General features: G+C 27.8%; 2 protein-coding genes across 2 annotated transcripts in view; one reads left to right on the forward strand and one right to left on the reverse strand.

The window, feature by feature from the left end:
• The window catches only part of LOC111686394 (UPF0687 protein C20orf27 homolog), a 42,980-nt gene extending 33,102 nt beyond the window's left edge, over positions 1-9,878 (reverse strand). Inside the window, exon 1 of the mRNA XM_023448757.2 lies at positions 9,014-9,878. Coding sequence (XP_023304525.1) covers positions 9,014-9,050 — 37 coding nt within the window. The 5' untranslated portion in view covers positions 9,051-9,878. The remainder of the gene's footprint in view (positions 1-9,013) is intronic.
• A 428-nt stretch (positions 9,879-10,306) lies between these two features.
• LOC111686393 (arginine-glutamic acid dipeptide repeats protein) overlaps positions 10,307-22,452 on the forward strand; it is a 68,752-nt gene continuing 56,606 nt past the window's right edge. The window contains exons 1-2 of the mRNA XM_046952501.1: positions 10,307-10,845; positions 14,544-15,055. The gene's annotated coding sequence lies outside the window, so the exon portion shown is untranslated. The remainder of the gene's footprint in view (positions 10,846-14,543; positions 15,056-22,452) is intronic.

The following is a 22,452-nucleotide window of genomic DNA, read 5'->3' on the forward strand; positions in this document are numbered from 1 at the left end:
CTAGTCTATAGTCTAGTCTATAGTTTAGTCTATAGTCTAGTCTATAGTCTAGTCTATAGTTTAGTCTATAGTCTAGTCTATAGTCTAGTCTATAGTCTATTCTATAGTCTATTCTAAAGTCTAGTCTATAGTCTAGTATATAGTCTAGTCTATAGTCTAGTCTATAGTCTAGTCTATAGTCTAGTCTATAGCCTAGTATATGGTTTAGGTTACAATTTAGACTACAGTATATTATATAGTCTAGTATATAGTTAAGTACACAATCAAGGTTGTACCTAGTCTACAGTTAGCCATCTGTCTAGTCTATAGTTTTGTCTATAGTCTAGTTTATTTAGTAATGTATGAATTTTTCCTAACAGAGTTTTGAAAACACAATCTATATATATAAAATTCTAACGTTACTGACTGACTGACTGACTGACTGATTGACTGATTCATCATCGCACAGCCTAAACGGTTAAAGCTAAAGAGCTGAAATTTGGACAGGGGGTTGGTCTCCCACCAAATAGATCCACTAAGACGGGATTTTTGGAAATTCGAATGTTTAGGGGGTAAAAAGGGTAAAAAGGGTAAAAACGGGTAAAATCGGTAACCTCATATCTCCTAAACTAGAAAAGATACAAAAATAGTTTAAAGCTTATCGTCGTTCATTTAAAATATAAGCGGACAGGTGTCTGGTACTTTTTTCAATTTCGGCCTCTTTAGGGAATAAACGGGTAAAAACTGTATTTTGGTACTTTTTTGCACCCCATGTATCTTTTAAACCAGTGAACATTCAAACAATATTTTTGACTCCTTCATAACTTGACGAAAAAATAAAAATATAAATTTAGTACTTTTTGGTTATTCGGATGTTTAAGGGATGAAAATTGTACCTATTTTTGGTACTTTTTTCATAAAACATTGATTTTGTTTTATTAACTTATACATATAAATACGTAATAACGGGCTCCCACTACGATGTTGCAACATTTTGGAATAGAATTTTGATTTCGTTAATGGGTAGAAAAAAAGTACCAAAAGGGGTAAAAACTGGAAATTTGATTTTATTCAAACACAATGATCCTATTTAGATAAAATTTTTAGATTTAGAAACACTAAATATGCTAATGAGGTGTTATTTGGAAACCTGGTACCAACTGATATTTTTTGGTACATTTTCATTCTCCATCTGGTAGTTTTTGAGTTTTCTTTGATATTGAAATCGAAACATGAAATTAATAATAAAGAGACTTTTCGGTACTTTTTCGTTCTACACAGGTATTTTCTTGAGTTTTCTTTAAAATTAAACCTAGAAGCATGAAATTAAGCACGTAAAGCCCGGAGTAAGTGAGAATCTATAAAAGGGGACTTTTTGGTACTTTTTCGTACTTCGACTGGTACTTTTTGAATTTTCTATAATATTGAACCTAGAAACATGAAATTAAGCATGTAGAGCACGGAGTAAATGAGAATCTATAAAAGGGACTTTTTGGTACTTTTTCGTTCTTCAAAAGGTACTTTTTGAATTTCCTATAATATTGAAGCTAGAAACATGAAATTAAGTATGTAGAGCCTGGAGTAAATGAGAATCTATAAAAGGGGACTTTTTGGTACTTTTTCATTCTTCAAAAGGTACTTTTTGAATTTCCTATAATATTGAACCTAGAAACATGAAATTAAGTATGTAGAGGATGGATTAAGTGAGAACCTATAAAAGGGACTTTTGGTACTTTTTCGTTCTTCAAATGGTACTTTTTGGATTTTTGTATAATATTGAACCTAGAAACATGAAATTAAGCATGTAGAGCCCGGAGTAAATGAGAATCTATAAAAGGGGACTTTTTGGTACTTTTTCGTTCTTCAAAAGGTACTTTTTGAATTTCCTATAATATTGAACCTAGAAACATGAAATTAAGTATGTAGAGCCCGGAGTAAATGAGAATCTATAAAAGGGGACTTTTTGGTACTTTTTCGTTCTTCAAAAGGTACTTTTTGAATTTCCTATAATATTGAACCTAGAAACATGAAATTAAGTATGTAGAGGATGGATTAAGTGAGAACCTATAAAAGGGACTTTTGGTACTTTTTCGTTCTTCAAAAGGTACTTTTTTGGATTTTTGTATAATATTGAACCTAGAAACATGAAATTAAGCATGTAGAGCCCAGAGTAAATGAGAATCTATAAAAGGAGACTTTTTGGTACTGTTTCGTTCTACAAAAGATACTTTTTGAGTTTTCTATAAAATTAACCTAGAAACATGAAACTAAGCATGTAGAGCCCGGAGTAAATGAGAATCTATAAAAGGGGACTTTTCGTTCATCAAAAGGTACTTTTTGAATTTTTTTATAATATTGAACCTAGAAACATGAAATTAAGTATGTAGAGCCTGGATTAAGTGCGAACATATTAAAGGGGACTTTTTGAAACCTTTTCTTTCTTCAAAAGGTACTTTTTGGATTTTTGTATAATATTGAACCTAGAAACGTGAAATTAAGCATGTAGAGCCCGGATTAAGTGAGGACCTATAAAAGGGGACTTTTTGGTACTTTTCCATTCTTTAAAAGGTACATTTTGAATTTTCTATAATATTGAACCTAGAAACATGAAATTAAGCGTTTAGAGCCTAGATTAAGTGAGAAACTATAAAAGGGCACTTTTTGGTATTTTTTCGGTCTTCAAAAGGTACTTTTTGTGTTTTTTATAATATTGATCCTAGAAACATGAAATTAAGCATGTAGAGCCCAGAGTAAATGAGAATCTATAAAAGGGGACTTTTTGGTACTTTTTCGTTCTTCAAAAGGTACTTTTTGAATTTCCTATAATATTGAACCTAGAAACATGAAATTAAGTATGTAGAGCCCGGAGTAAATGAGAATCTATAAAAGGGGACTTTTTGGTACATTTTCGTTCTTCAAAAGGTACTTTTTGGATTTTTGTATAATATTGAACCTAGAAACATGAAATTAAGCATGTAGAGCCAGGAGTAAATGAGAATATATAAAAGAAGAATTTTTGGTACTGTTTCGTTCTACAAAAGGTACTTTTTATGAGAATCTATAAAAGGGGACTTTTTGGTATTTTTTCGTTCTTCAAAAGGTACTTTTTGAATTTCCTATAATATTGAACCTAGAAACATGAAATTAAGTATGTAGAGGATAGATTAAGTGAGAACCTATAAAAGGGGACTTTTGGTACTTTTTCGTTCTTCAAAAGGTACTTTTTGGATTTTTGTATAATATTGAACCTAGAAATATGAAATTAAGCATGTAGAGCCCGGAGTAAATGAGAATATATAAAAGGAGACTTTTTGGTACTGTTTCGTTCTACAAAAGGTACTTTTTATGAGAATCTATAAAAGGGGACTTTTTGGTATTTTTTCGTTCTTCAAAAGGTACTTTTTGAATTTCCTATAATATTGAACCTAGAAACATGAAATTAAGTATGTAGAGGATGGATTAAGTGAGAACCTATAAAGGGGGACTTTTGGTACTTTTTCGTTCTTCAAAAGGTACTTTTTTGGATTTTGTATAATATTGAACCTAGAAACATGAAATTAAGCATGTAGAGCCCGTAGTAAATGAGAATCTATAAAATGAGACTTTTTGGTACTGTTTCGTTCTACAAAAGGTACTTTTTGAGTTTTCTATAAAATTTAACCTAGAAACATGAAATTAAGCATGTAGAGCCCGGAGTAAATGAGAATCTATAAAAGGGGACTTTTTGGTACTTTTTCGTTCTTCAAAAGGTACTTTTTGAATTTCCTATAATATTGAACCTAGAAACATGAAATTAAGTATGTAGAGCCCGGAGTAAATGAGAATCTATAAAAGGGGACTTTTTGGTACTTTTTCGTTCTTCAAAAGGTACTTTTTTAATCGTTCTACAAAAGGTACTTTTTGAGTTTTCTATAAAATTTAACCTAGAAAAATGAAATTAAGCATGTAGAGCCCGGAGTAAATGAGAATCTATAAAAGGGGACTTTTGGTATTTTTTCGTTCTTCAAAAGGTACTTTTTGGATTTTTGTATAATATTGAACCTAGAAACATGAAATTAAAAGGAGACTTTTTGGTACTGTTTCGTTCTACAAAAGGTACTTTTTGAGTTTTCTATAAAATTTAACCTAGAAACATAAAATTAAGCATGTAGAGCCCGGAGTAAATGAGAATCTATAAAAGGGGACTTTTCGTTCATCAAAAGGTACTTTTTGAATCTTTTATAATATTGAACATAGAAACGTGAAATTAAGCATGTAGAGCCCGGATTAAGTGAGGACCTATAAAAGGGGACTTTTTGGTACTTTTCCGTTCTTTAAAAGGTACATTTTGAATTTTCTATAATATTGAACCTAGAAACATGAAATTGAGCGTTTAGAGCCTGGATTAAGTGAGAACCTATAAAAGGGCACTTTTTGGTACTTTTTCGTTCTTCAAAAGGTACTTTTTGGTACTTTTTGGTACTTTTTCGTTCTTCAAAAGGTACTTTTTGTGTTTTTTATAATATTGATCCTATAAACATGAAATTAAGCATGTGGAGCCCGGAGTTAATTAGAATCTATAAAAGCAATCAGGGACTTGAGTGAATGAAAATTTAAACTGGAATATTTTCTGGTACTTTTTGAATTTTCTATAATATTGAACTTAGGAACATGAAATTAAATAAAATAGGTCCTTTGGTACTTTTTCGTACTTCACTGGTACTTTTAGAGCTTTCTAAAATATTGAATATATAAACAAAAAATTAATACGCATTATCCCAATTGAACGAAAATTGAAAAAGCATACTCCTGTACTTTTTTGTTCTTTTACTAATACTTTTCGAATTTTCTATAATATTGAACCTAAAAACATTAAATTGGACATGTAGCTTCCTGATTGTATAAAAATCTTTATGTGATTTTTTTGGTTTCTGGTTGAAAATTAAACATGCGTCATCCTGATTTAATGAAAATATATAAAAAGGCACTGTCTGGTACTTTTTCGTTCTTCAACTGTTTTTTCTAATTTTCTGTAATATTGAGACTAGAATCATAAAATCAAACTTAAAGAGTTCTCTAAAAGGGGAATTTTTGATATTGCAGATATCTATACATTTACAATAATGATATTTATTTTATTCCATTACGATGAGGGTAGCGAAGCACACTGGGTATAGCTAGTAAGAATATAATTTAATCAACAAAACAATAGTTTATTGATAAATATGTATATAGATTTATACATTTGTATGTATAAATGTACATCAAATGCACGTGATAACAAACTAAGATAAATTTGTTTTTATTTTCTTTAACACCGGCAATTATAATATATCGAAAGAATTGTTACTATTCAATGTGCTGATAAGTAGGTCTATTTTAGTTTGAAATATCAAAATAATTGGATGTTTCTATTAAGTAAAGGTAGTAAACCATGTAGAATGATTGATTAATTTATTGACTTAATGATTATATTATTGTTTAAGTGAAAAAGAAAACAAAATATTTTTAATAAAGAATAATGAAATTACGATTTATCATACATATAACTTCCAAGGATAGCAAATAGAAATTGTATTATGTGAGAGTCCTGAAAAGTGCTTCGGTGGTAATGAAAGCTTAATTGTAGAAGTAAAATCGTGTTTTAATAATCAAACTTTGAATGTTATTTAAAAAAATAATAAATTTAAAATAATTTTCTATTTCTATTTAACACCATTTCTTAAGTAATATATCTTCTCATGCCGATGTAATATTTAACATTAATTTACATGAACATTTATCATAATAGCTTAACTTATAATCGCCAATTACATACAACAACAACAGAAAATAACAAAAAGATTATTTTTAATCTATTTTAAACTATTTAAAGAACTAACTCAACCCATCTCCCTTATCCAATTTAGAAAGCAATAACAACAACTATAACAATTATATCCCCATTATGTTCTTAAACTTAGCGCATAATCCCACATACCTACACATTTTAAGAGGTACCCAGCAGTTTTAGGAGTAATCAGTGTATCCTTTAAAAAAGATTTTTTCAAAATATATTTAACTTCTAGAATGGTAACTACATTAAGTGTTACACACACACGCAAATAGTTGTTATTGTATAATTTAAATACTCATTGGTTAAAGGGATTAGGTGTTCAGGTGTCAAAATACTTTTGTAATGTTAAAATACGAAGAAAAACCAAAACATTTATATATAGGAAGAGAGAGATTGTGCGGAATAGGCTTGTTGTGGGTGTTTAAAAATAGTTTTTAAAATAAAATATATACCATTTGTGAAACGAGGGTAAGCTGAAAAGATATTATTTAAAAATAAGTTAAATTCAGCGAAACGCACTAAGCTCTGTTGTATTCTTTACTTCACACGTACCTATGTTAATGTGAACAAAATCTGTCGGAGAGTAAATTCTTTTCTCTCTGCCTATTGCATAAAATCTTGAAGAATATCGACCTCTTAATGTAACAGCATCTATATCTAGACTATCTATCTATCTATCTATCTATCTATCTATCTATCTATCTATCTATCTATCTATCTATCTATCTATCTATCTATCTATCTATCTATCTATCTATCTATCTATCTATCTATCTATCTATCTATCTATCTATATATTTACCTAAACTTTTCCTTCTGCCCTCGTTAATCTGCAAACATTAAATGTGCAATTAAATGTTGCTATAACAAAAGGAAGGGTTACACTGATGTTGACCTTTTAACGGATTCTTCTTTGACACACACGTTTCTCGTCACGTACAGCTAAAAACTATAATATTATGCAATGGGATGGCTAACAAATGACCTTCGCTAGCCGAGCATTTTTTTATTTATAGATGAACTTGACCATGACAAGGTGTTAAAATATAGTTTACTCTTTTAAATATATAATAAATAATCAATTTTAAGCTGCATTTAATGTTTGACACAATTTCATAAATTTCATGCAAATGCCGTTAATATTCTTATGAAAATAAATAAAGGAAAAGCAACAAAATTGAACTATTTTTAGTTCGTATATACAGAACAATTGGTAAAAATGTTTAATGGTTTCCATGCCAAAAAAATATATATATTTCAATTTTCTTGACAACAAAATAACGCTAGAAAATCAAATCATGTTTGCAATTTTTATATAAAGAAATATTAAAACGATTATAAATACATATTCGAAGGAAAAAAAAGCACGAAAAAAGGTAAACATTTTCTTAAGCAAAATAAAGTACTAAAACATTTGTGCTTTAGCAGCAATATAGAGTATTCCTATAACATATACAATTCCTCAAGAAGTGGACTATTTGTTTGAAATTTGCAAAATTGGTTTTCTTTAAAAAGTTATCGTTTCTAAAGGAAATGCTTGTGTTAAGAATCAATGCAAATCAATAATAAACATTAAATATTAACTTAATTACTTAAGCTATTGCATGACTGTATAATATAATAAAACTTTATTTAATAAGATTTCATATAAGTTGTTTAAAAAACATTAATTGATGAAAATTAAGACATTTTCTGTGTGCACAGTAGTTTCGTTTGGTAATAAAGATAATAAATACCTATATGCTTTTTTTAAAAAAATGATATATTTTTAATAATTTCAAATAGAAATTCAAAATTTATCTTCATTGTGTAATGAAAATCTAAATTTCTGTTAATAATTTGATTCAGTTTTTGAGTTTATTATAAATTATTTAAAAAACAGTAATATTTACATATTTGGCTATGCCGAATCTTATATACCCTTCACCAAGTATGTTTTAAAAAACAGTTTTTATTTATTTTGTATCTCTGCACACATGTCACTTATAACATACATACAAACAAATATAAACTGTAGCAGAAAGAAATATTAACCGTTGTACTGTAATACCACCGTCAAACTGTATTACCACCCTCAAACAAATATCAGCTGTATTACCAACATATTACTGCTTTATCTCCTTGTTCTTGTTATACCCACATACCTTCGTGAGAACAGAACAGCATGCAAACATAAAAAAATACACAGCTGAATAAAACCAAATACATCTCCACACCCACATGTACAACTTTATCCAATTCACCGTGTTGTTGTTGCTTTTTTAACAAAGCATGAAAAAAATATGTTTTTTTTAAGAAATTTTCAGAGGTTGTCTCGGATTTTTGCTCATATCTTCGTTATTTATAGACCGATTTTGCTGTTTTTTTTTGAATTTGATCTTCTCGAAAGCATGTCTAACTGAATTATTGAAGATTCGGATCTCGCCGATATCTGGGGACCTCTAAAAACTGATTTCAACAGACAGACAGATAGACGGACAGACAGCCGGACATGGCTTAATCGACTCCGCTATCTATAAGGATCCAGAATTTATATACTTTATAGGGTCGGAAAATTATATTATAGAAATTACAATCTATCTATCTATCTATCTATCTATCTATCTATCTATCTATCTATCTATCTATCTATTATTCAAAAAGTCTTATGGGATTCTCTCCCCCATAGTTCAGCTTTTGTTGTTGTAGCAGCGACACGTGTAAAGTCGGTGTGGCTGGGTTGACAATCCTTGGTCGTTGAACTCCAAAAGGTTCCGATGCCAAGAACCGATTGTCGTGGGAACGTCAGCTTTTGATGCTTTTGTCTGGTTAAATGACTAGAGCTCCCTTCCCTTTTAGAACAATTACATTTGCTCTTTCGTTACCGACTACTTTCGGGATAAAATCCTTTTGGAACTGTTCTTTAAAAGGATCTTAACTGCACTTTATTAGCGCAATACACCAAAAGTTCAAACTTCCTAGTTAATTTAACTCTGAAATATGTACTTGCCTAATAATACATACTCTCACAAGACAGACAGACCCACAAAAAAAAGAACTCTAACCAGACACTCTCTACTTTTCAAATAAACTTGTCTAAATAGAATCTAATTATTTGCATAAATGACATAATATCTTTTATAGTACGTGGGTGATTACTGTTTGTTGTTCTTTTTATATTTTTATTATACATTTAATAATAAAATAAAATATGTATAATTTTCTATTAAGTAAACTTACCTCCACCGGCTTGATCAATTGTTGCTCCTTGTGACATTGTGTTGTTGTTGTTTGGAAATCCCTTAACGTATGTAAATAATGGTGGCACTGCGTCTTATGTTTGTAACAAACGTATGTTTTGTTGTTTTTTTTTTATTTTAATTTTTATTGTTGTAGTTTTAGGGCTGCTGTTGGTTTGTTGAATTTGTTAATTAAATTAAATATTATAACAAATGTTTATTTTCTTTATATTATTTACTTTTTAGGCGGACGTTTTTGCTAATTAAAAACGTGGTATTAAAGGATTTGTATTTGTCAATATATAAATGTTAAGTAAACAACAATAATAAAAATATTAATTACACAAAATATTAGGCAAGATAAAAAGGCAAAGTGGAAAGAAATTCACAGCGTGAATGAACACTTTTTTTAGTAAGAAAAAAACACAATAATTAACACAAAAAAACACGCTAGTACTTTTCGCAGTTTGTGGTAATTGAGCAAATAAATTTACAAGATAATAGATATCTTTTCTATTTTTGTTAAAGTTTTCTTCTAATGAAAACTTGTAGTCCTGTTGCACTTTTTGGATAACCACAATTTTAGTAACTTTTTTGTGTCGTTTTTAGCCAAATCTAAAAGAAAATCAAAGCCGCTGATTTCAAGGTCGTTGCACTTTATTTAGTTTTTTTTTCGTTCTAAACTTTTTTGCTCAAATTTGCAATTTTTGTCAACAATAGACACAGATTTTCTTTTTATATAGATTTAATATAACTTGTGTAGTTTTTTATATTTGAATTTACTTTTTAAATTATAAAGATTTTTTATTATTTATTTAATTAATTATAAATAATATCTTTTCAACAAGAACGAACATCCACAAAGTCTGAAATCCAATAAGAAACTAATTTGTTTTTTCTGGCATTTGTCAAAAAGTAGTTTTTATTTTATTAGTGACACCTTGTATACAACACCGGGTGTTAAATGAAAAGTCATTTTAAAGCCTAGAAACAGCGTGTTATGAAATATACCAAATATCCATAATAAGTGTTGTAAAATAGAAAATTTTTTTGTGACTAATAAACCACAGCATACTTTGAGAAAGAGTAATATAAAATAAATAAAAACCCATAGCATATACATAGGCTTGGCATAATTTTACGTCACAACGTTGCAAAGCCGGCACTTACAAACTAACGGCGTTATTATCATACTTTCTTAACGCCGTTTAAAACAAGGACAGAGTTGTATTTACGCTTATATAAAGGTAGCAATAAAATAGTACGAAATTTAGCAACAATGGTCGCTAATGGCTAGCCAAATACAAAATGGTTGCCAGTTCGTGCGCGAAGGAAAAAATTTGTTAGCTCTTTGTTTGTGAAAGAAAAATTAGCAAAAAATCATTAAAAAAATTTATAAAAATTAACTTAAAACATTAACTAAGACAAGTGCCAAGTGTATAAATAGTTATTTAATGAAAAACATGTAAAAAACCAACAAGAAATTGATAATTTTTAAAAAGTTACAAACGAAATATGAAATTCATCAAGCTGAAAGAAAAAATAGTCATTAAAAAAGAATGAGTGAGTGAGTGTGTGTATGAGGCAAAAAAGAAAAGGAATGAAAAAATATTGTATATGCAAAAAAAAAAAATGAAGTGAAGGAAAAAAATTTGTGATAAAATTATATATTTTCTTTGCTTAAGTTGTACAAAAAAGGAAGAAAAATAATAATAATATATAAGAAAAAATAAAAGAGAAAAAATGTTGAAAGAAAGAATTTGTTGTAACACACAGTGCAAAAATAGTTAAAATAAATTAAATCTAAAAGATTTTTTTATTAGTTTTTAAGAGGTGAGGAAAAATTATAATGTAAAAAAAATTAAGAGGCGCTTAAAAAAAATTAAAATGCACACATACAGACAGACACATGGATTTTTTTTCACCAGAGAAATATTTATATAAATACAGATGTACATATGTATGTGCAGATGTATGTACTACTTTTGTACATACATTGTTTGTATGTAAAAAATAACGTTTAAGTGCTTAAAACATAAAAACCTACAACAACAAAACGTTAATAATGAAGAAAAAAGACTAAAACGTCATAATGATGAAGAAGGAATATTATGTTTTTTTTTTTGTATGGTGTTTGTTGTAGTTCTCTGTGTCTGTCGTTTGTTGAGTCCTCGTTTTGTTGTAAGTGAAAAATCCGGAAAAAGACACAACTTCGTATTACAACAACAACATCAGCAACTACTGCAAAGAAAAAAGAGTAAAAAAGGAAGACGAAAGAAATCTTTGCTGTTGTTGTTGTATGCTAAGAAGAAAACTGAGAATCATCATTAAATAACAACAACAATAGCAGCAACAACACTATGATTATTGTAGTTGCTATTGTTGTTGTTGTAGTGTAATGTAGTGTAGAGATTGTGGAAGTAAAAATAACTGGCTAAAAAGCTTTTTCTCTTGCCGATTATGTTTTTGTTGCTGTTGTTGTATTATTTTCTTCATCTTCATTTACTAACCAGAGAGTGGTGCTTTGTTTGTGTAACTGCTGCTGCTGCTGTTTTATGCCTTTTTTTAAACGAAAAAAAGTAGTAAAAATAAAACAATGTCTTTTTACTTAAAACAAGTAGAAGTTTATTAAAAAAATAGCACAAGAACAAAAGCAAAACAATTTAGTTTATTTTTTTTTCTTCTTAATAAAAAAAAATAAATAAAAACCCACAAAATATAGAAATAGGAAACGATTGTTGTAAAAATTGTATACAATGAATCCTGTTTTTTTTTTTGGATGTGCACCATTCTGAATAATAATGAATGTGCAACGCTTCTATCTATCCATCATTTGTTTAGTATTTTTTGCCTATTGTCGACGTTTTCGGTACTCAAACCAAAATTAACCACCCTCTTTGTGTATTGTTGTTGTTTTTAGACTTTTTCATTTTCAATAGACGGCACCGAGTAGAGCAGTAGAGGAAGAAGAAGCAAAAGACCCGTGCAATGGTTTTAGATGTTAGGTTAGTAGATGGTTGGTGGTGGTGAAGGTAACGATCACAACGACCATCATTTTTGTTCAGACATACTACATATATACGTCACACGTTTGGTTAGTTCGTTTGCTATTCGGTCGTTGTGTCGGTCGTTTGCCTGTTTCTTCTTCTGCTCTACCCAAAAATAGCAACAACAACAACTACGCTAATGATTATGATGTGTTTGGCTGTCATTGTTGTTGTTGATGAATAAATAAATGAATGAAATGGCATAAAATCATTCTCAACTCGTATTAATTTGTTAAACAAGACATTTTTAATGTTTTTGTTGCTTTTTATATCAATTTAAATTTTCATCGAATAATTTTCCCTGAGAGCAGAGTAATTAAAGAATTTAATCTTTTAATAAGTTTATTTATTAATCTTTTAAATGCTAATTTATAATAGAATAAAAATAAAATGTGATGCAATGTGAAGTGAATTAAACGAATAAATACAAATTTAAAATCCGTATTTATTATGAAATCTGCAAGTTTTCACTACTTATTTCTTAAATTTTACAATTTGTATGTCATTATCAGGGAAACCGAAAACATGCTCTAAAAAAAGTGTTTTAAGCGCTTTAAATATGCCGTAAAAAACTCAAAATATGCTCTTAAAATTTAAAATATATGCTCCAAAAATAAAATTTTTTATTATTTTTTAACATTGAAAAGCTCAAAAAGACTGAAATTGTAATGAAATAATAAATGTTTAATGTCATATTCTATATCCTACAACATTTTTTTATAAATGTTTCATCTCATAGTTTGAAGAACTAGTATAATAGAATTCCGCTTTACGTTCAGATAACCAATAAATAACATGAAACCATTTGGTCCCCAAAAAACATATTTCAAACGACAAAGTTTGACACATTTCTTCCAATTGTATTCATAGCTTTTAAACTGACATTTTAATAGGTGTTGTCATAAATTCCAATAATTAGTTTTTTAAACTATAAAAATGGATTGGTCTCATGAAATCAAAAGTAATCAGCTTTATGTCCGATTTAAAATATAATGCTTTATTGAATAAAAAACTATAACATAACGATTTTTTTTCAAAATTGTAAAATAGACTAAAAAATTAAAAAAAAAAAAAAAATAGAATTTTATTTTTTTTAAATAAAGTTTTGAAAAGAAAATTAAAAATGTATAAAAACGAAAAAAGCGAAAACATCAAAATATGCACTAAAAGAGTAAAATATGCTCTAAAAACTCGAAAATATGCCGTAAATATGCTAAAAAGTCAAATCATGCAAAATTATGCTCTTATGGGTAAAATATGCAAAAATATGCTCTAACAAATCGATGCCAAAATTCTCAAATTGGTCTGAAACGTGTAAATATCTTATCCATGAGTCCATACGACGCACCACAAAAAACATGCATTTGCATATTTTGGTTTCCCTGGTCATTATTTTGCCTTAAGTTTGTTACTTCTTTATCTGTTTTTTAGTCCAGAACAAGAACTGAACTAGAACTGAACTAGAACTGAACTAGAACTGAACTAGAACTGAACTAGAACTGAACTAGAACTGAACTAGAACTGAACTAGAACTGAACTAGAACTGAACTAGAACTGAACTAGAACTGAACTAGAACTGAACTAGAACTGAACTAGATCTGAACTAGAACTGAACTAGAACTGAACTAGAAACTGAACTAGAACTGAACTAGAACTGAACTAGAACTGAACTAGAACTGAACTCGAACTGAACTAGAACTGAACTAGAACTGAACTAGAACTGAACTAGAATTGAACTGAACTGGAAATGAACTAGAATTAAACTATAAATAAACTAGAACTGAACTACAAATCAACTAGAATTGTCAATATTTGGATTTTAGCCAATATTTTTATATATGATTTAAATATTTATACATTGAACTTAATGTATTGTTGCTAAAATTTATTGAAAATATATCATTCCACAAAAAGCTACCAAAATTTTGATTGACAACTCTTTTGTTCAAATTTAATTTGTTTAGGCAAGAAATGTACAAATTTTACTTCAATATATAAAAAATAAATTGCTTTAAAAACATTCTTTTTGTTTAAAAAATTTATCATACCTATTAGGAATGTGTAAAAATAAAATTCAAATGAGTTGATGTAAGAAATTTTAATTATTTTTTTTTTTAAATTTTAGAATTTTTCACACACACCGTTTAGAAAATTATATTATTAAATATTATCTTATTTCATTTGACTTTTTGTAGATTAACAATAATTTCTTTTGCTAAATATAATCCTAACATTGAACAAATATTTACTTGTTAAATTTCGTTAAATTACAAAAAAGTTCATAACAGTTTTCACAAAAGTTTGTTAATTTGAAAATAAACATATAAAAACTGTCTTTACAAACTTTATACGATTATATATAAAGTATTTAACTTCGTTTACTTTATATACTATAGTCTGTTTATTTAATAATGTACTAATATGCTACTTAATTTTAATTACCAATATTATCTTTCTAATAGATTTACTTTTTTTTCCTTTCAGGTTAACTTAAAGCAACTTAGTTTTACTTAACAAAAAAATAACAATAATATTTTCAATAATGGATAAATAAAAAGGAATTTAACACCAAATTATCAACTTACAACACAACAACAAATACCACCTTTTTTTTAATATAAAGGTCGTGGTAAACGACATCAAGCAATAAACAACTGTTAAAGTACTATTGATGTCATCCATTTCACTTTTTAAGTGAACAATTACAACACACTTTATATACTTAAATTAACAAGAAGTTTACATCAATAACGGAATTGAGTTAATACCAATTATATACAATCTTCTCCCCGATTAACTACTAATGATGACACATGAATAACAAACTAAAACGTTAAAATTTTTAGTTTATATTCTGCTTAATATAACAAAAAGGAAATAACACACATACACACACATATTCTAATAATAATCTACATTACAAGAGTTGGTTGTCTATATTGAATAAACATCAATATCACAACAACGTATTATATTTTCTTCTACTATTTTGTATGGTAAGTTGAATTACTATATTATTTTTTCTTACTTTTTTTTTCTATTTTTATGTTTTTTTTTTATTTTATTCTTTATTATATAATAATACTATTATGTATGAATGTTTTTTCTTTACTGTGTTTTGATAAAAAAAAACTTTTTTGTTTGCATAAGAGTTTTAAGCGATTACATAGTTATTAATTTTGTTTTTTTTTTATTATATATTCCCTTTATAAAACTTACTTTTCTAATTAGCTGATTTAACTTTATTTTTCTATTCTTCATTTACGTATAATGTGATAACAGCAATTGTTGGTTTAATATTTGTTTAATTATATCTGTTTGCTTTTGGAGTTATTATAATTAAGTAAAATAAATTTTGTTTAATAGATTAGGAATGTTGAAGAAAAGTTTGGTAAAAGTTCTTAAATTGTATTTGTTATTAGTTTAGTACTTAATTGAATTAAAATTGTAAAATTTTTTTATAGTAAAAACATTTACAACTAAGTAGGTACTTACTTTTATAATGATTTTATTTAGAACTCAATTAGAACAGAACTAGAACTGAAATAGAACTAAACTAAACCTGAACTAAAACTGAACTAGAACTAAAATAGATCTAAACTAGAACAAACCTAGAACAAAACTAGAGCTAAATTAGAACTGAACTAGAATTAAACAAGAACTGAACTAGAACTAATCTAGAACTAAACAAGAACTGAACTAGAACTTAACAAGAACTGAACTAAAACTGAACTAGAACTGAACTAGAGCTGACCTAGAACTGAACTAGAACTGAACTAGAACTGAACTAGAACTGAACTAGAACTGAACTAGAACTGAACTAGAACTGAACTAGAACTGAACTAGAACTGAACTAGAACTGAACTAGAACTGAACTAGAACTGAACTAGAACTGAACTAGAACTGAACTAGAACTGAACTAGAACTGAACTAGAACTAAATTAGAACTGAACTAGAACTGAACAAGAACTGAACTAGAACTGAACTAGAACTGAACTTAAACTGAACTAGAACTGAACTAGAGCTGACCTAGAACTGAACTAGAACAGAACTAGAACTGAACTAGAACTGAACTAGAACTGAACTAGAACTGAACTAGAACTGAACTAGAACTGAACTAGAACTGAACTAGAACTGAACTAGAACTGAACTAGAACTGAACTAGAACTGAACTAGAACTGAACTAGAACTGAACTAGAACTGAACTAGAACTGAACTAGAACTGAACTAGAACTGGACTAGAACTGAACTAGAACTGAACTCAAACTGAACTAAAACTGAAGTAGGTTGAAATAGAACTCAATTGAAGAAGAAATAAACTAAAACTGAAGTAGGTTGAAATAGAACTCAATTGAAGAAGAAATTAACTAAAACTCAACTAGAACTTAACAAGAACTGAACTAGAACTGAAGTAGAACTCATTAATTTATTTCATTAATTTTGCTTTTTACAGGAATTTCTTAAATATAGCAATTAGTTTTGATATAAATTGAAAACCCACTAAGTCATATGGCTTGTCAGCAGGTGTAAAATTTAAAATAAAAATAATTTTATAAACTGAACTAGAACTGAACTAGAACTGAACTAGAGCTGAACTAAAACTGTACTAGAACTGAACTAGAACTGAACTAGAACTGAACTAGAACTGAACTAGAACTGAACTAGAACTGAACTAGAACTGAACTAAAACTGAACTAGAACTGAACTAGAACTGAACTAGAACTGAACTAGAACTGAACTAGAACTGAACTAGAACTGAACTAGAAATGAACTAGAACTGAACTAGAATTGAACTTAAACTGAACTAGAACTGAACTAAAATTGAACTAGAACTGAACTAAAACTGAACTAGAACTGAACTAGAAATGAACTAGAATTGAACTTAAACTGAACTTGAACTGAACTAAAATTGAACTAGAACTGAACTAGAACTGAACTAGAACTAAACTAGAACTGAACTGGAACTGAACTAGAATTGAACTAGAACTAAAGTACAACTAAACTAGAACTGAACTAGAACTGCACTAGAACTGAACTAGAACTGAACGAGAATTGAACTAGAACTGAACGAGAATTGAACTAGAACTGAACTAGAACAAAAGTAGAACTGAAGTAGAACTGCACTAGAACTGAACTAGAACTGAACTAGAACTGAACTAGAACTGAACTAGAACTGAACTAGAACTGAACTAGAACTGAACTAGAACTGAACTAGAACTGAACTAGAACTGAAATAGAACTGAACTAGAACTAAATTAGAACTGAACTACAACTGAACTAGAACTAAACTTGATCTGAAATAGAACTCAACTATAACTGAAAAATATTTGAATTTTTAATTTCAAATATACACAAATAAAACTATTATTATATTTTTTATGAATTTTCATATCTTAACAACCGTAAACTACAGAAAATTAACGGTGAAACTAAACAAATTTATTTTATATATGTTTGTATTTTTATCTTGAAACAAAAATTTTGATAACATATCACTCTCCTTCTACCACTTCCACTTCAAACTGATTTATTAAACTAGAAATTAAAATTCAAGTAGCTAAATACTTGAGTTATAAATTTTTTGTTATGAAAAAAAAAACAATCTTAAATTAAAATATAAAATGAGTTAAATGTTTATTTGTATAAATATTTTCAAAAATAGCTGCAAATTAATTTCAATAGCAAGTTATAAACATGTTAAAAATGAAGTTTGTTTCTAAAATATTCTTAAATTTAATATTTATGAATTTAATTTAATCAATTAATTTATTTTATTTGAGTTTGTGTTAATGTTTTCAAACCGTCTCTTAATTGTTCTATTAAGCTGTTGAGAACATACTTTTTGCTATCTTATCTTGTATAGTTTAATAAAATTGTGATTAACTTTTTTTTATAAACTTCATATTCTTGTTACTTGTTATAACATTTGTTTAACATTTATTGTTTAATAAAGTGTTATATATTTTGTTAAATTAAAAGCGGTATAGTTTAAAACAAATGTTTAATAAATCTTATCAGTTTTTTTTAATATGATGGATGAATGACTATTTATAAAAGAAAAATTGCTATAAAAATTTTAATTTAGTTTAAAGTAATTAGAAAATGTTAACAAAATTTTTAATATAAAGTTAAAAAAATGTGTAGTATTTTATTTGTTAATTTAATAGATTTACATTTTAATTACTATTTAATTAACTAAAAATCATTTTATACACAAATTAGTTTCCATCCCTTGTAAATTTCGATTTCTTTTTTTTAATGAAAACTAAACCTTTTTACACTTGATTTAATTTCCAAATATAAAAACTTTTGATATAAAAAATATTCTCATAAACTATAAAATTACAAAACTATTAGATCTCTATTTAAAAATAAAAAACTACAAACTAATTTTAATAATACACAATTTTTTTCCTTTGCAATTTCTATAAATCTCCTCTGTGTTAGGATTTTTTTATACATATTTTCCACATTATTTCTTTTTTCTACAAAGCTGACTGACTTAATTAATTTTTGCGGTTTAGATTTTTTTTGCTGTAGTTGTTGTTTCTATTTCAAAAGTTCCTAAATAGTAGTAAAATCTATTTCAACATCAAAAACTATTTATAAACACAAAAACATTATAATAATAAATCTAAAAAGTAAACACAAACTAAGTTTTGTAAAATTTATATAGGGGAGAGATTTTATTTTTCGATAAAGAGTGAAAGAGATAGAAAATGTTAAAGGAATTAATTCTTGGTTTGGAAAATATTAAAAAATATAAAACGGAGAAATTTCTGATTTGAAACTGAGAACTGAATTACACCTGAACTAGAACTGAATTACACCTGAACTAGAACTGAACTAGAACTGAACTAGAACTGAACTAGAACTGAACTAGAACTGAACTAGAACTGAACTAGAACTGAACTAGAACTGAACTAGAACTGAACTAGAACTGAACTAGAACTGAACTAGAACTGAACTAGAACTGAACTAGAACTGAACTAGAACTGAACTAGAACTGATTTAGAACTGATTTAGAACTGATTTAGAACTGATTTAGAACTGAACTAGAACTGAACTAGAACTGAACTAGAACTGAACTAGAACTGAACTAGAACTGAACTAGAACTGAACTAGAACTGAACTAGAACTGAACTAGAACTGAACTAGAAGAACTGAACTAGAACTGAACTAGAACTGAACTAGAACTGAACTAGAACTGAACTAGAACTGAACTAGAACTGAACTAGAACTGAACTAGAACTGAACTAGAACTGAACTAGAACTGAACTAGAACTGAACTAGAACTGAACTAGAACTGAACTAGAACTGAACTAGAACTGAACTAGAACTGAACTAGAACTGAACTAGAACTGAACTAGAACTGAACTAGAACTGAACTAGAACCGAACTAGAACTGAACTAGAACTGAACTGGAACTGAACTAGAACTGAACTAGAACTGAACTAAAACTGAACTAGAACTGAACTAGAACTGAACTAGATCTGAACTAGAACTGAACTAGAACTGAACTAGAACTGAACTAGAACTGAACTAGAACTGAACTAGAACTGAACTAGAACTGAACTAAAACTGAACTAAAACTGAACTAGAACTAAACTAGAACTAAACTAGAACTGAACTAAAACTGAACTAGAACTGAACTACAACTGAACTAGAACTGAACTAGAACTAAACTAGAACAGAACTGAACTAAATAAAACTGGAATAGAACTGAACTTTTTTTTATTTATAGAAATCATACATTTAAATCGTTTCCCCCTTATTCATTCATATCTATATCTACAGCACAAAACGAAAATAATAACAAAAAAATAAACAACAAATTTAAACAATAATAATACACAACAACTAAATGAATTATTATATCAATAGCTTGTAGCAACAACAACAACAGCAGCAACTACTCCAACAATAACAAATTAAGTCAATTTATTAATTACAAGGTATTTAAAGTCATTTTATAGAATTATAATTATTTTATTGTTTTTAAGCATTAAACAATTATAATGAACTTCTGTTATTATTACTATTATACTTAAATCGAAACTAAAAACGATAATCATCTGAGTATTAAATGAAAGGGTAGCCATTTTACTGGGGCAAAAAACAAAACTATTTCCCAGTTTAGGTCAAGTTTTTAAAAATAAGTGTGTGAAAAGGTGTCCATAGACTAGGTCATATATTAATCCATAGTCTATAAAGTAGACTATGGTCCATATACTAGATTAGTTCAGGTTAGTTTTAGTTCAGTTCTAGTTCATTTCTAGTTTAGTTCTAGTTCAGTTCTGGTTTAGTCCTTGTTCAGTTCTAGCTCAGTTCTAGTTCAGTTCTAGTTCAGTTCTAGTTCAGTTCTAGTTCAGTTCTAGTTCAGTTCTAGTTCAGTTCTAGTTCAGTTCTAGTTCAGTTCTAGTTCAGTTCTAGTTCAGTTCTAGTTCAGTTCTAGTTCAGTTCTAGTTCAGTTCTAGTTCAGTTCTAGTTCAGTTCTAGTTCAGTTCTAGTTCAGTTCTAGTTCAGTTCTAGTTCAGTTCTAGTTCAGTTCTAGTTCAGTTCTAGTTCAGTTCTAGTCAGTTCTAGTTCAGTTCTAGTTCAGTTCTAGTTCAGTTCTAGTTCAGTTCTAGTTCAGTTCTAGTTCAGTTCTAGTTCAGTTCTAGTTCAGTTCTAGTTCAGTTCTAGTTCAGTTCTAGTTCAGTTCTAGTTCAGTTCTAGTTCAGTTCTAGTTCAGTTCTAGTTCAGTTCTAGTTCAGTTCTAGTTCAGTTCTAGTTCAGTTCTAGTTCAGTTCTAGTTCAGTTCTAGTTCAGTTCTGATTCAGTTCTAGTTCAGTTCTAGTTCAGTTCTTGTTCTGTTCTAGTTTAGTTCTAGTTCAGTTCTAGTTCAGTTCTAGTTCAGTTCTAGTTCAGTTCTAGTTCAGTTCTAGTTCAGTTCTAGTTCAGTTCTAGTTCAGTTCTAGTTCAGTTCTAGTTCAGTTCTAGTTCAGTTCTAGTTCAGTTCTATTTCAGTTCTAGTTCAGTAATAAAATAGTCCATATAATGGTTTATTGACTAGTCTTTAGACTAATACATAGATTAGTCAATAACTGCTACATGAACTAGTTTATAGACTTGTTAATACCTCTCTACAGACAATCAAATTCTGCCATGGTAACTCTATGCAAAACTGTACGTGTGTATGTGAACAAAATATAATAACAACAACAGCAAACATTAAATGTACAAATTGCACAACTATAATGTGATTACCAACAACAACTATTTTAGGTTTGTAATACAAAAAAAATTTATATTTTATATAAAAACAATTGTAATTTAATATAAATTGTTATTTTTGTGGGTTTGTCAGTTGGCATTTCAATTTTCATTAATCTCCATAATATCAATTTTTTTTACTCTTTTCAAATTAAAATTTAAAATTAATTTGAAAAATAAATTATTAATTTTTTTTCCACACTGCTGGTCTTTATTTCATTTTAACACCCCTTGTAATAAACAATAAACCAAATTTAAAACAATCAAAATAAATCATAATAAATTTAATAACCGGTTTTAATAAGATATTCAATATTTTGTTATTATATTATTATTATTAATAATTTTTATTACTTACTGAACAGCAGCCAGTCAGCGTTGAAAGTTATCAATTGTTAAATTAATAAATAGAGACAAATTGATGGGAAATATACGTATTTTATTAAGTTTTTTTTAATAATTTTATATTATTTAAAACAAAAGTAATATGTTTTTGTTATTCTTTCTATTGTTTAAATATATTAATTATGCTTTTATTTGTTTTTATGATTATGTTAATAAACAAATGAATAAATTATTAAATAGAAAGCATATAGAAGAATAAGAACGTAGTAAGAAGGAGAGGGGGGTTGGAGATAACTAAAAACGATAAAGTGTTCTTTTAATTTAAAAAAAAAAACATACTTCTAAACATGTCAGTTAAAATTTAAATTTAAAAATGTTTCCCCTCTTAATTAAATTGTTTTCAACACCTCTGCCTTTAAATATTTTGCTTGTTAGTTAATCTTATTAAATTAATATTATTTTATTGTATTTTGTGTTAATTTAATATTAAAATCAAATTAACTCTTTAACTTTATATACATATAATTGCTATAAACCCCGATAATCAAGCTCATTATCTATTAAACATTTTTTTTCTTATTTCAATAATAAGCCGCCCATTTGTTTAAACACATGCAAATTGTTGATAAAAATAGTTTAGAAATAAAAAAAAAAAACAAAACGCTATGAATTATAAAAAACAATATAAAACAAATTATATAGAAATTATCTTTAAACGTTGTATTTGAAAAAAGAAAAACACACACACACACAAAAACTTAATTTAAATTGAATTGAATTATTAATAACAATG

The sequence above is a fragment of the Lucilia cuprina genome, chromosome 5 (assembly GCF_022045245.1).
Source record: "Lucilia cuprina isolate Lc7/37 chromosome 5, ASM2204524v1, whole genome shotgun sequence".
NCBI classification, from domain to species: domain Eukaryota; kingdom Metazoa; phylum Arthropoda; class Insecta; order Diptera; family Calliphoridae; genus Lucilia; species Lucilia cuprina.